General features: G+C 43.3%; 1 protein-coding gene across 2 annotated transcripts in view; it reads right to left on the bottom strand.

The window, feature by feature from the left end:
• Positions 1–499: 499 nt before the first annotated feature.
• Positions 500–14,518, bottom strand: part of baz1a (bromodomain adjacent to zinc finger domain, 1A) — a 34,501-nt gene continuing 20,482 nt past the window's right edge. Inside the window, exons 19-31 of one of the 2 annotated variants that reach the window (XM_080750514.1) lie at positions 14,235–14,443; positions 13,770–13,888; positions 13,241–13,371; positions 12,010–12,191; positions 10,324–10,395; positions 10,110–10,192; positions 8,620–8,784; positions 8,015–8,223; positions 7,301–7,483; positions 6,515–6,678; positions 5,189–5,367; positions 4,515–4,602; positions 500–3,249 (exon numbers count right to left, since the gene is read on the bottom strand). In XM_080750514.1, coding sequence (XP_080606640.1) covers positions 3,074–3,249; positions 4,515–4,602; positions 5,189–5,367; positions 6,515–6,678; positions 7,301–7,483; positions 8,015–8,223; positions 8,620–8,784; positions 10,110–10,192; positions 10,324–10,395; positions 12,010–12,191; positions 13,241–13,371; positions 13,770–13,888; positions 14,235–14,443 — 1,960 coding nt within the window. In that variant the 3' untranslated portion in view covers positions 500–3,073. The remainder of the gene's footprint in view (positions 3,250–4,514; positions 4,603–5,188; positions 5,368–6,514; positions 6,679–7,300; positions 7,484–8,014; positions 8,224–8,619; positions 8,785–10,109; positions 10,193–10,323; positions 10,396–12,009; positions 12,192–13,240; positions 13,372–13,769; positions 13,889–14,234; positions 14,444–14,518) is intronic. The other variant, XM_080750515.1, reaches the window with a different exon arrangement.

Below are 14,518 nucleotides of genomic sequence, written 5' to 3'. Positions count from 1 at the left end.
ATCCGATCCGATCGGTGCATCCGATCTACCAGCCGTTCAGTATGCCCACTTGAGGCCATTTTGGGGTATTGATTTCCACAGTACTGAAGGAATAATTAGTTACTGCTATGATAAATACATAGTAATGCTGGTAAATAACTATAAGGCAAATATATAAATGAATTCATGAGTGAATTAATTAATTAAAGTTAAAACATTAACATTTAGAAAATATAAATAATATATAAATAATAACTTGATCGGATCAGTGATTGATCGGTATCGGGTGATCAAACTTTTGTGATCGGTGATCGGTTCCAAAAAACCTGATCGGACCATCCCTAATATATATATATATATATATATATATATATATATATATATATATATATATATATATATATATGCACACGCACACACTACATAAATAAAGCAACACTAAAATGAGAAAAATTACAAAAAGTCAATTTATTTTTTACATATTAAAATCTTTACACATTATCAAACAGGCTACGGAGCAGAGGAGAGATTCAGCTCTAATATACAAAACAAACATTCTCAAACTATAAAACAAAAAAACACTCATAAATAAAGGAAGAACATTTCAAACTAAATAATAAATAACCAAAAGACAAATGAGAAATGAATAAGAAACATGGGTTTCCAGTGTAGTGTTGCACTGGAAAGAAAAGGGAAAAAATGTTTATAAACTGTTGTGAATGGTCTATAAGCGTGTTGCATATTTAAGTGTTGTACATTTGTTGTGTATATTATGTTTGGTGTTTGTGTCCAAGATCTCACAGCCCTCAGAAACGAAATAATTCTGCCGCTTGTTTTCAGCGTAGAGGAAGACGCCATTAGTGCTGAAACTGAGCACATGAACATATGAAATAAACACAGAATTAACAGGTCACCATAATCCAACGTTAAACACAAGCCCAATAAAGCCTGACAAATCAAACGGAACATAACTGAAACCTCAAGGCTTGGATAGCTGTTTCTAACAGTAGTACTCTGAATAGTAGTAGTCAGAAAATGCACCACGATCACTTTAAAAAAAGAAAGAATCAAATTTCAATTTTAGCTCCCTGAGCAAAACACGGCGGCCTGTTTGGATTAAATGTTTCAGTGCAAAAGTTAGTGGTCCTTAGTTTCTGAGTGGTAATAATGGAATGATTCGACAGCCATTTTTTATCTCAGGAATGTTTCACAAATATCCAGATAGTTTCAGATCTGTTCTGTGCATTAGGAGAAAAAAACTAAACTAAACTAAAACGTTTATTATTTGCCGTTTGGATGATGCCGATTCTAGCTGTACTCGTCCTGCTGTGATTCAAACGGAATTACCCTAAAACCTCTCTCACCTGAATGGCACAAACAAACCCAGGACACTGTAGAAAGAGGACATGCGTCCGTACTTCCAACTCACACACCGTTTGTATATTTAATATCTGAGAAATGTGATTGTAAGATGTTTAAGTTACATACTCAACCTAGCCACCTCAATATCAATATAGTTATTATTACCTGGTTAGTGTGCAATGTGTTACATACTAGACCCATGCTATCACAACAACATTAACTTCGGCATGAGCTAGGTTGAGGAGACTGTTAGCTGCCTAGAACAAGTCTGAACTTCATCAGTCAATATCTCTGAAGTACAGGAGGAGCAAACGGACCAATGAACCGAGTACCACTTCCTAAACGGAGGCTATCAAAAGTTGGTGAGCGGTCTGCAGGTGAACGGGTGCACCCTTCAAAAATGAACATATTACGCTAAGTTATGAAATCAAACTTTGAAAAGACAGAAGTCACAGGTGTGTGAGGTTCACAGACGGCTGTGACTAAGAATCACAGGCAAACATCGGTCAACGTGACATCAAACAGGGTCCATCTGTAACTTTTAGATCTGTCTGTAGGGTTGGCGTCTACCTGCAGCATAGACAGGTGAACAACCATTCTAGGTCGCTGGTAGTTTGCCTGCATTACCAGCCATTTGGTTGGCAGAATCTACAGTTGCGCTATTCTAGCGGAAGAACCTAGTTTACTATAATGATGACACAGTCAGAGCTCAGAGGGAAATATGGTTGACCAACCAAAATAATTATAATAAACGGAAGAAGCTCAAACACTAGCGGGAGCATGTTCTTCTCTAAACGAGGTTGTCAAAGATCTACTGACCAAAAGGTTAATGGTAGCGGTCACCAAGCCTGGTCTTTTGGGACCCCTTAAACTGCTGCTTTTAGTACAAGCGGTCATGGGAGGATAGAAAACCTGCAGTACTAGAGGTCCCGAGAAATGCCAGTAACTTTATTATAACTGCAGAATTATGCTGTTTTAAAGTTTTCACGTATTAGGTTACTTTATTGTGGACAGGACAGCCATTGATAATTCAACATGATCCAATGTGCGAACACTAGAATGATTTTTCATGTTTAGACAACGTAGAATTAACTAGAGCGATATTTGGATCCAAGATGGTGTCAGTAGACCACTTACTTAGCTAGAACGCCTGAGAATCACAATCGATTCTCAACCTTTTGAATTTCAAGGACCACCAGTTAGATATGGATCAGACCGCATTCGATACCATTTCTCATCTCTGGGACCCCCGATAAACACTGCGATATCCTCAGCTAATTTAACTCAAGGGTTTACTGACCCGGGTCCATTTGGACTCTATGGTGGTCCCCGGATCCGACGTTGAGAACCAGTGTTTTTCCTTTAGAGCAGTGGTTCCCAAACCTTTTAGCTCAAAAGAGAAATTAAGACGTTTGCCCGGGCCCCAAACTAGTAAAAATAGCAGATTTACAAGCTCACAACGCGTTGCTTTGCACAGTGTTGTGAGCTAGTAGATCAGCTAATTTCACTACTTTTTAATTATTATCATATTTTATTTATTGGTTTATCTTCTTTAATTTCTAGACAGAAAAATATTTTTTTGGGGAGGGGAAATTTTGTGAAAGGTATATTTTATTTTTTACTCGAGTCATGACCCAGAGAAATTGTGTCTGACCCACAATAGGGTCCCGACCCAGTGTTTGGGAACCACTGTTTTAGAGGACCAGGGTTGGTGACCAGGGGTGCGTTAGGTTTACGTTCTGGAGCGCTTGGTGGGAGGGGGGGTGCTATCCTGGGTGAGACCCAGGTTGGTGAGCTCCGACTGGAAGAAGGACTGGAGGCGCTGGCCAGCCTTGGCCTCGTTGGTGTGGCGAGGATTGTACTGGAAACAGTTAGCAAACATCAGACCCATGTCCTCTATGTACTCCGCTAGAGACAGAGAGAGAGACAAGTGGTCAGTCAGGTGGGCTAGCATGGAATAAAGCAGTGGTTTCTCAAACGCTCACATTTCAAGCTCTCAAATACCTGGAACGCGCCCGAGTCGCGTTAGATTTGAACCACTTTAACCATTATTTTATGCTTTAACTATTGAAAAATAGCAGATATACAAGCTCACAGCGTGGCACCGAGTGCCGCGCTGCGAGCATGTAGATCTGCCATTTTTGAAAAATCATGAAAATGTGTGCAAGTCTTTGAATATCTTTGACCCGATCTTTGACCCGACTTCTAAATCCTTCCTCTAAATCAGCTGTTCTCAAACTTTCTCATGTCAAGGACCCCCAAAATTACATTTATTCGGCCGCAGACCCCCATCTCAAAATATGTTGTTCCAGGGACCCCCCAGAAGCAGAGATTTGAGTTACAAAAGTCTGCTTTGAAAAATATATATTGAAAAAATTTGCACACATTTTCACGATTTTTCAAAAATAGCAGATCTACAAGCTCGCAGCGCGGCACTCGGTGCCGCGCTGTGAGCTTGTATATCTGCTATTTTTCAATAGTTAAAGCAGTCAATAATCCTAGGCCTAAATGGGTTAACTCTGGCAGTGTACAAATGCACACATTTTGGAGCAAAACCAGTATTGTATTGCTGGTGTTGGTCCACTGTTTTTTTTACCAAATTCGGTCAACACAGCCATCTACCAAGGGATTTTAGAGCACTTTCTGCTTCCGTAGGTTGACAAGCTTTATGGCGAGGATGATTTCCTTTAGCTAGGAGCACTTAGTTGGCACCTGCCCACAAAGTCATAACTACTAGTAACTGGTGTAATGACAATGGTATTACTGGGCTTAACTGACGAGCCTACTGGCCTGACCTGAACCCCACAGAGAATCTATTTTGTGTTGTCAAGAGGAAGATGAGACCAGACTCAACCACACAGGTGAGCTTAAGGCCTCTATCAAAGCAAACCTGGGCTTCCATAACACCTGAGCAGTACCACAGGCTGACCACATTCATGCCACGCCCCATCGATGAAGACATCTGTTCAAAAGTATTCCTGACCAAGTACTAAGTGCATAAATTAACATAACGTTTCAGAAGTTTGACATTTCTGTATATAAATCCTTGGCCGTGTGTAATATATTTTGAGATATGGTATGGATTTTAGATTTTCCTGAGCTGTATGCCATAAATATCAAAATTAAGGTTCTATGTTCAGTAGTGTTGTGGCTGTTATGCGTCTAGTTGTTACCTGAGGTTTTATATTCACAGTTGTTCAGTCTCTCTCTGATGGTGCTCAAAGCAATGGGTGTCTTAATGATGTCATAGTAGTCAGGAACCTGAACACCAGACAAAAAGCACAGACACATACATTTATCTACTATCCATGTATCCCAATGAGCGGCTTAGATCAAACATGTTTACATTTATCTACTATCCATGTATCCCAATGAGCGGCTTAGATCAAACATGTTTACATTTATCTACTATCCATGTATCCCAATGAGCGGCTTAGATCAAACGACATGTTTACAGGCTCAAAATTATTTACTAGCTAAATAATCAATATAAGATAAGATGATCTCTCCACTTCCCCTGTCATCAATTTATCAAAATCTTCTTTAGCTTAAAATGTAAAATCTACATTCAGAAAATCTAGAAGTGTTTTTGGACGGTGAACTCAATAACCACATCCCTATTCTTACATACATTAGCCAAAAATAGCAGATCTACAAGCTCACAACGCTGCTATTTTCAGGGAAGAGGTTTGGTGTACAGGGTAGAAAAAGTACCAAACCAAAGGTATTTGGGCAAAGTATCGAGGGTTTAAGTGGTTAAATGTCCGAAAACACACGTTTAACATGAATCCAAAATGTAGTGGTGTACTGTACTGTGTACTGTACATGTTATGTCCTTCATGCGTACCTGAGTCTTTGACACCAGCTTAATGAAGGGCCAGCTGTCTGGATGTCGGACCAGTTCTACCGTCAGCTGCTCGCACGCTGACAGCTCGTGGACGCCATAGTTACGACCGGAACTGCGGCGAGAGGAAGCCGACGCGCCGGACAGGAGGACCGGTTTGGGTTTAGAAGGCGGAGAGACATCTGGAGGGGAGAGAGGACCAGTTAAAAAATCATGTTAAAGCCTTACAGTCCAACATCCATTTTAGTAGTAGTTTTAGCGACACTGCCAGGGAGGTTAGTTGTCTGTTAGAACTGTGATTCCTGGAATTCAGTTCGTACGTAATCCAGTGCGTACGTACGTTCGTACCACTACAAAAGTATAACAGACAAGGAGACAACTACAAAGTCCAGGGGGTGTAGAAATTAAGTAATAATTATGAAGAGCAGAGAGATTCCTCTTCAGGCTGACTTTGTATTCCTGCCATTTATTGGCAGTAGGGCGCCCTCTCCTGGCCATAGTGATAAATTAAAATGAAAACTGGAAATGCCAAAAAAATATGTCCCTATTCTGGGAGTGACATACTGTATGTGAAAATACCAGCTCTAAAAGCTCAAACGCATCGAAACATGATGCGTTGTGAGCTTGTAGATCTCACAGTCAGCTTGGTCTCATCACAGGTTTACAGCAGTAAAGAAGTGTGTGATTGTGGGGCGAAGATATTTGGTGTAGTAGTAATAAGCCTTGCCAAGCCGTGTCTCCCATAGGGCAGGAGCCCATCTCTTGTTTCTTGTAGTGTGAGGCACATTACATTCCTCCAGCCAACATCCCTGGACATGACGCTAGTATGTCGCAGGGACTTAGCCCTAATCCAACACTTGATGCTGAGTGCCAAGCAGGGAGGCATTGGGTCCCATTCTTATATGGTATGACCTGAATCTAACCACAGAGCCACTGAGCTGGTGCGCCCATATTTGGTTTCTAGGGGACAAAAGAGTGGACCAAGTACAGAACCGACCCTGGTAAACATAGGGTATTGGTTTAAATGGTAAATGGTGCATTTATATAGCGCTTTTATCCAAAGCGCTTTACAGAGATTGTGCATTACATTCACCCATTCACGCACACATTCATACACCGGTGGCGGAGGAAACCATGCAAGGCACCAACCTGCTCACCGGGAGCAATGTGGGGTTCAGAGTCTTGCCCAAGGACCCTTCGACATTAACTCAGGGGGAGCCCGGATTCGAACTGGGAACCCTTCGGGAACCCTTCATGCTCTAATAACGGTTTCTCTACCCCTGAGCTATGCCGCCCCAGAGGGGGCAGAGGATGTAAGTGGTGAATTACCAGTAGCGGTTCTCTTCTGTGCGGAGGACGGGTTGCTGCTGGGAGCGGCCAGGATCTCTGTGCTCAGGCGGCTGCTGGTTCGAACCCCCGCGCGGGGGGGAGCTCTGCCGTTGGACACCGGGGTCGCCTTGGACGAGGAGGGTGTGGCCTTTTTGGCTGAAGACCTGGGATGTGATGAGAAGTCCATTTTAAAAGTTAAATGTTTCCATTGTGGTTCACTGTACTCTATTCATCATCAAGACATACATTACATATCAGCAGAAACAAAAGCTTGGAGCCTGCTGAGGGAATGGGTTGTTTGACTCTTTGAGGGAAAGCTAGAAGAGGATAAAATGATCCAAGTCTAAGATATAATTTGAGTTTTTAGGTCGGTTTTCAATGTGAATGGGGAAGCAATAAGTTCCATGGCTGGTGGTGGGGCATTTCACATTTTGGTGGCTGTACAGTATAATGCATTTTACCCAGAGCGATTTACTATTAAACAAGGAAAACACAAGGTAATTTCACAAATAAATAAAATAAAAGCGACGCGTTGTGAGCTTGTAGATCTGCTCTTTTCATTAGTTTGGGTCCCGGGCAAATGTCTCCTTTCTATTTTGGCTCTTGAGCTAAAAGGTTTGGGAACCACTGATTTAAAAGACCAGACCCAGGTTGCTGTGCTCCGTCTACGAACCTTGAGCCATCCAAGCCCCAGCGAGTCCCGGGGTGGAGGTTTATCAGTAGTCTTATCAGTTTGTTATGCGTGTGTGTGTGTGTGTGTGTGTGTGTGTATAGATAGATACTAACTTGGACGCTGAAGAGTTCTTTCCAGCAGAGTTGCCGTTTCTGGAGGACACCTGTTGACCTTTGGGCGTGCTCTGGTTGGAGCCCCCCTGTTTGGCCGACTTGGAGCCCTTGGCTGGGGGCAACTTCACTGCTGAGCCTCTGGAGGACGGGGGCAACTTCACTGCTGCAGACACCTTCTTGCTGCTGGGAGAGGAGAGAGAGGGAACATTTAAAACTAACAGCGGTTCCCATCAAAAGTTCACATACACTTGTAAAGAACATGTATGTCATGGCAGTTTTGACTTTCCAATCATTTCTAATATTCGAATTATTCGACCTCAAAGTATTCGAATAGTCGAATATTCAACAGGACTAGCCAAACTGTCAAATATTAAGTAAGCAAGAGGCGAACATTGTGAAAATAGCCGATCTAGATCTGCTATTTTCACAATATTAATCTGCGGAACCGAGTCACATTAAATGTAATACCTACAATTCCAAGTGCCCGTCAGGGTGGTTTTTTTTTTAAGAGAAAACTATATAAAAAAAATAAAAATAAAAAAAACGAATATTCGACTTCGGTGAACAACGTCGAATAGTGACTTTGATATTCAAATATTCAAATATTTGGTGAATGCCCTAGTGTGTATGACATATAGTAAACGTCTCATCTAAAACAATAACTGCCTGAAACATAAAATGGCCGTCATGTCTGCTTTTGGTCTGCGGTCACACCTCACTGGCTCCTCCTCCTCAGCGGACGATTCTTCCTCCTCCTCCTCGGACTCCTCCTCTTCCTCCTCGGACTCCTCCTCCTCTTCAGACTCCTCCTCCTCGTTCTCAGACTCCTCCTCGTCGATGGAGGAGCGCTGGCGGGACGGCAGGCGGACGGAGCGCTGCTTGGGACGACAGTCTGGACAGAACCAGTCTCCTCCTGGGACAGACTGCAGAGAGAGAGAGTAGGAGAGAGAGAGAGAGAGAGAGAGAGAGAGAGAGAGAGAGAGAGAGAGTAGGAGAGTAGGAGAGAGAGAGAGAGAGAGAGAGAGAGAGAGAAGAGAGAGAGCAGAGGAGAAAGAAGAGAAGGTAGCAGTGTTGATTTTGTCGACTAAAACTATGACGAAAAATGTTTGTCGACTGTGCTTTTTTCACTGATGAAAACTAAATAAAAACTAAACTAAGATGACTAAAACTAAGACAAAATATATTAGACAATTTCGTCAACAAAATAAAAAGTAGACTAAATCGTTAGGTGTGAGGTGTTGCGCGCTGAAAATAGCAGATCTACAAGCTTGTAGATGGTGTGTGTGTGTGTGTGTCTCTGTGTGTGTGTGTGTGTGTACCTTAAGCCTGGGTCTCAGACAGTGCAGGTGGTGTCCTCGGTCACACGCGTCGCACAGTAACATGTTCTCTGCGTCTCCTTTCCTCCTGCACAGCTTACAGCGGGTGTTGAGGAGAGACTTGGCCCAGATAATACTCCTGTCCAACGTGGACAGATGGACAAACACCTGGAGACAATAATCACTGTTCAGTCATTGTACAGTACATTTCCACATAAAGTATATTTTTTTCTCTCCAGAAGACAGTCCCTCTTTTTCAGGGTGTTTGCCCTCAGATGGGTAGGGTTTTGAGGTTAGATTTAGGCATAATGTCTCGTCTGCGAGGTTAAAGGAGTAGTTCACCCCCAAAATGACCTTTTTTCTATTGATTACTCAAACCATGCAGACTCAGAATTCATGGATATTTTTGGGGACCCGAATGCATTTGGGTCCCCGTCCGGAATCAATGGGGATACATTTACTATAATAAATATATTTGTTTTGTCTTAGGAATATGACAAATGCAAAACAATATTATTGAACTCAAGTCTCCATGGTGTGAGTAATCGATAGAAAAAAGTCATTTTGGGGGTGAACTACTCCTTTAAATAAGGTTAGGGAAAGGCCTATTAGGAGGCAGTCCCTGGGCAAAAAACACCCTGAAAAGAGGGAGTCTCGTTTCCAGAAGGTGGCATACCAGTTTCCTGTAGCGGTTAATTTTGTTTTTACCACAGCATTCTTTGATTGGCTCTGCTGCAGATTTGAACTGGAAACACACACGACACCTTCAAAAGGTTTGCAGTTCAAATCTGCTACTGAGCCGATCAAACAAAGTTATATGAACTGGAAATGGGTAAACAAGTGTAGCAGAGTGGCTAAAAACCTCAGCCTGATGACTTTAAAAGTCTAATATCTCCCCCAGATCATAGGGATAATAACCCTCTAATGCTGGAATCATGTCAATTTGTGTTTTCAGATATTTAACACTTGTACCGTCAATACTTAAAAAAAACGTTCACTCTGTAATTAGTCTGCTCTTTTCCCCCTCTACATCTACTTGTAGATCTGCTATTTTTGGCTTAAGTTCTCCGAATATGGACGCTAGGGTTCAATTGGTTAATATATAAAATGGAGGAGGAAAAACAGTTTCTATCACACAAAGATTTGGAGGACCCCCTGTAGTAACTCTGAGGACCCCCTAGGGGTCCCGGACCCCCTGTTGAAGACCCCTGCTCTAGTGGTTAAGGCGGGAGACCCGGGTTCGAATCCCCGGGCGTTACACAACCTTCTGGAAACCTGGGACTGCAATGAAGCCCAGGGCCTGGTCTACCAAGTACCAACTGATTACAACATGTAGTTAAGTGGGCTAGCTAGCCAACTACAAAAAGTAAAGCGGGCGCACATCACTTCCGCCCATGGTTTGCAATACACGGATGTCTTGCGGATGACATACTTGCGTTTTGAACCGGTTCCAACCGGTATTGAACCTTGAACGGGTCCCAAGCGGTACTGACCTGAGAAAGACTGGAGCAGGATTGCAGCGAGTCTCTCCAACGTTCCAAAATCGTCTTACACACCCGACCACTGTCACTGCCATCTGACACACAGAGAGAGAGAGAGAGGTCATCAATACCATCTGACACACACAGGTGACTAAAATCAGCCAGAGATAGACAAGGTAACAGCCCTCTGACAGACAGACAGACAGACAGACAGTTGTCGTCTTACCTTCACTGGATTGGTCATCATCTTTCTTCCCTTTCTTCTTGTTCTTCTGGTCCTTCTTGGACTCATCATCGCCTGCACAGATAGACAGACAGACACACACCAACTTGAGTTATTCTGCTAATGAAAAACACATCAGTTAACCCATTTAGAACGGGTACACATTATTGTGCATCATTGTTTTATGCTTTAACTATTGAAAAATAGCAGATATACAAGCTCACAGTGCGCTGCGAGCTTGTAGATCTGCTATTTTTGAAAAATCGTAAAAATTTTAATTTAAATTTAAATAGTAAATTTAAATTAAAAATAGTAATTTTGACCCGATTCTATAAATGTCTTCTGAATCTAAGCTAGATCGATATGATTACCAATAACTACAGGTTAGATCTACATTACCCCTGCAGTTTTGCCCATGCAGCAAGTCGTCCTGGGTCTCAAAACAGACTATCTAATGCTGCGCAAAGGAACGAAACAGAGAGGGCGCTGTTTTTCCCTTTTATTTGCGAGCCTTTGCTGCTCTTCAGCCCCGTCTGCCCCCATTATAACCGAGGCATTTTCACTCGTTGGTAAGTAGACTAAATCACGTCTTTTCCACCCTTTTTAAGTAACGCATTCACGGGCCTCTCCAAGGTAGGCAACATTACTAAAAGGGTGAAAAAGACGTTATTTAGTCTACTTACCAGCGAGTGAAAATGCCTCGGTTATAATGGGGGCGGACCATACACTGTAGAAAAATATGGACGAAGCGAAGCCATTGGTTTCTATGCAGCGCAAATGGCCCTTTCTACCCCTTGGAATGGGTGTCGCCATCATAGAATTGTAAAGGCATCAGAGATGCTATTGGCTGCCAACGGTCACGTGCAACGCGGGGATACATGGGAGAATGTGGTCGGAGCCTCCCGAAATACAGCACACGAAGAAGAACACAGCCGGCTGGTATCAGTTTAGTTGGCCACGCCCCCCCGCAACTTTATCATTTATTTTAAAATACATTGGACCACATTTCGACAAAACGAATATGATGGTGATTGAAAGGCAATTTTTAAACAGCGCAACTAGCGGCCAATCATAGGACGTTTTAGTTCCGTATTGGAGTCATTTTAAATCGGCAGAACTATAATGCCCCTGGGGCGGACGGGGCTGAAGAACAGCAGAGGCTCGCTAAGAATGAGAACAGGCTCCATGCAAAGCCACTTCCGGTCTGCGGTGAGATCAAAGCGTGTCGCCACTCTGCTCTGGTCTAACCAATTCACCCTTTGTCAAGTCCCACCCGTTGTCCTGCCCCCCTTCACACCCATTGGTTGCCGTGTCTTGGTGGGACACTCCATCCACTGCCATTTTAATTCAGTTGCTTCGTATTGTTATTCTGTGCGTTCAATTCCAATTTCAAACTTGGTTTCAGTAAAATGGAGCTGCTCAGTGGTAGTAAAGTGACTCAGAATGTATTTTAATGTTTTTATTTCTCCAAAACATTATGTTTTAGCAAAAAGGCGGAACCAGGGCGGGACAAGGCAGATAGAGCCTGCTGGTTGGTCAGTCAGAGACCAACCAGAAGGCTAACAAAGGGTGTCCAGAGCCAATTTTTAATCCAGCCCTTGGAAATGAAAATTCTGCTCGCGAGTCCAGACTAATATCCGACACGCAGTGAGGAATTAGTATGAGCAACACCAGGTCATAGTTCCTTACCCAGAGGCGCTTTGAGGAACTTGCGTTCCATTCCCTGCTCTATCTGGGCCAGGGCCTGAGCAAGGCAGCGGACGGTGCTGTTCAGTGGCTGGGGCGTCCCCGGGCCGGTGGAACCGGCAACCTCCCCTCGCAGCTCCTGCAGTCTGAACAACTGCACTGAACACACGCCACTCAACGCACCTCTATTACATACACCAGAGAGAGAGAGAGAGAGAGAGAGAGAGAGAGAGAGAGAGAGAGAGAGAGAGAGAGAGAGAGAGAGAGAGAGAGAGAAGAGATAACATTAGGTGCACATCACACTTTCAAATAGGGATGCAAAGGTCAATAATTGATTTTTTATTTTCAATATTATTGAACTAATCCATTTAATAAATGATGAAATATACAGGTAGCAAAAATAAGAGCCTGTAGATCTGCATTTTTTGCTGCATGCAAGAGAGCATGAGTTTTTTTCCTGTTTTTTTTTTACTTGCCTCGTGGCAAACCCCTGATCTCCCTCCTTCCACCCATCCAATGCTCCATCCTACCTCAAATAGTCAGAAATATGTCCAATCTTGGAATGAATTCCTTACGAAAATTTGTTCTTCAACAATGTGTTTGTAAAAGTATCTACTAGTAACACACATCTCACAAAGATTGAATTCAGTTTCCCTAGGGGAATCCGTGACAGCTGCTGAAAGTTGGGGTACCATTAACTTTACTATACAGGAAAATAAATCTGTTTAAGTAGCATGTGAGGGGTCAAACTAGGATTTTTTTCACATAGACATATAAAGGTAGACGCCTCCTCAGGCTCAGGGGTGATGGTAAAAGAGGACTGGCAAGCTTCCTGAATTCTGAAGGACGCTTCCTTGTTCGTCACAGAATGGGACTCTTGGTAGGCCAATCAGATGCAGGACTGGCAGGACTCCCTCTTTCCCACTGCAGGGGGCAGAGGGCCTTCCAGTTCCACAGTTCCACAGTTCCGCCAGTCCTGTTCTACCAGTCACGCCAATTAACTGCAGGGGTGGATGAGGCATCTAGCTTTTTATATCTGTGATTTTTCATGCTTCTGAATCCATGAAAAACATTCCTTGGGCTAAAACCCAAAGCCCAAAAAATTGTTGGCTATGGCCATTTTTTGGGGGGAGCAACATTTGAAACGGGTTCCAAATGTGATGTTGGATGAACTTGGATCCAGTTCCGAATCCCAACCCTAATTAAGATTCCTGATCCAACATGGTCCACCCACCTGTCCTTGGAGCTGATGAGCAGATGTGAGGCGTCCACCTCCATGTCCTCTCCTCCGTTCATCTCTCCGTTGTGTAGCAGCTCATACTGGCCTTTCTCCAGAGCTGCTCTCCACGTGTCCCTCTGCATGATCTACACCCACGTACAGAGGGGGAGAAGTAACATATTAATTTAATATACATGCTAATGCCTTTAACATCACAAAAACTATGCTTAAGCCTTACCCTGACCCGAACCTCACAGACATTATGGCCATGGAGTAAAGCAAAATGTAATCTCACGACTGGGAAATTGTGTCGTAATGTGCGATCATTTTTTTTGTGGGGGGAGAGGGGCTCCAGGCTGATCAGCGTGATTCAGCGCAGTTACTACCACCTGACCAGGCTGATGTAGAAACACCAGCAGAACCTCCTTTACAATGCCGTGCTCAAAAGCCTAGTGGAAAAGTGCTATAAACCTTAGACACCTCTGTGTGTGTGTGTGTGTGTGTGTGTGTGTGTGTGTGTGTGTGTGTGTGTGTGTGTGTGTACCTTCAGCATTCCCAGACTTCCTTGATAGATTCTGTCCTCAATATCCAACAGCATATCTCGCAGTCGGTTCTCCATGAAACTCTCAGCTGGAGCAGAGGATTCTGGGGCCTCTGGCTTGTCTAGGAGGAAAAGGCAAGGAGGAGGAGACGGTTGTCTAAAACGTCAAACAGGAATGGGTTCTGAATCCTCATGTAATAGTGTAGATACTGTATATAGTTTATAGTGTATACTTTCTGAAAGTGGTCAGTTCCAATTTTGATTGCTCATTTCTTTGTTTCATCACTTCTAATTTCACTTGTTTATCCTGTATCCCCGTTACAAAAATAACAAAAACTGTAGCTACTGTATATATCTATTTAACACTGATTTTAACAAACACAATTAAATCACTTACAAAACCTTTAAGGCTGTCTGTGCGTGTTATTCTTTTAACAAATCAAGTAGTATCAGGTATTAATATATTACTTGTATAGTTATATTTATCAGCTGCAGTGCTTTTGAGGATGTGTGCGATGCGCTCTTTCTCCTGCTGTAGCGCCTCCTTCAGGCCGCTCTCTCTGTGACCGCGAGGGTTCAGCGCCTCCATCAGCTGCTCCACGTCCTCCACGGAGGTGTAGAAAGCCCATTGGTTGGGACGGATGACTGGCGGGCCGCTGGGGACCATGGGGGCGGGGCTGAATAGAGAGGAGGTTAGTATTTCAGAGAGCTTACCATTACAATCACCGTTGCTATTAATTATCATTGTCTCT

This window comes from Nannobrachium achirus (genome assembly GCF_963921795.1).
Source record: "Nannobrachium achirus genome assembly, chromosome: 20".
NCBI lineage: Eukaryota > Metazoa > Chordata > Actinopteri > Myctophiformes > Myctophidae > Nannobrachium > Nannobrachium achirus.
The sequence above is the reverse complement of the archived record's forward strand: the minus strand, read 5'-3'. Positions and strand labels throughout refer to the sequence as shown.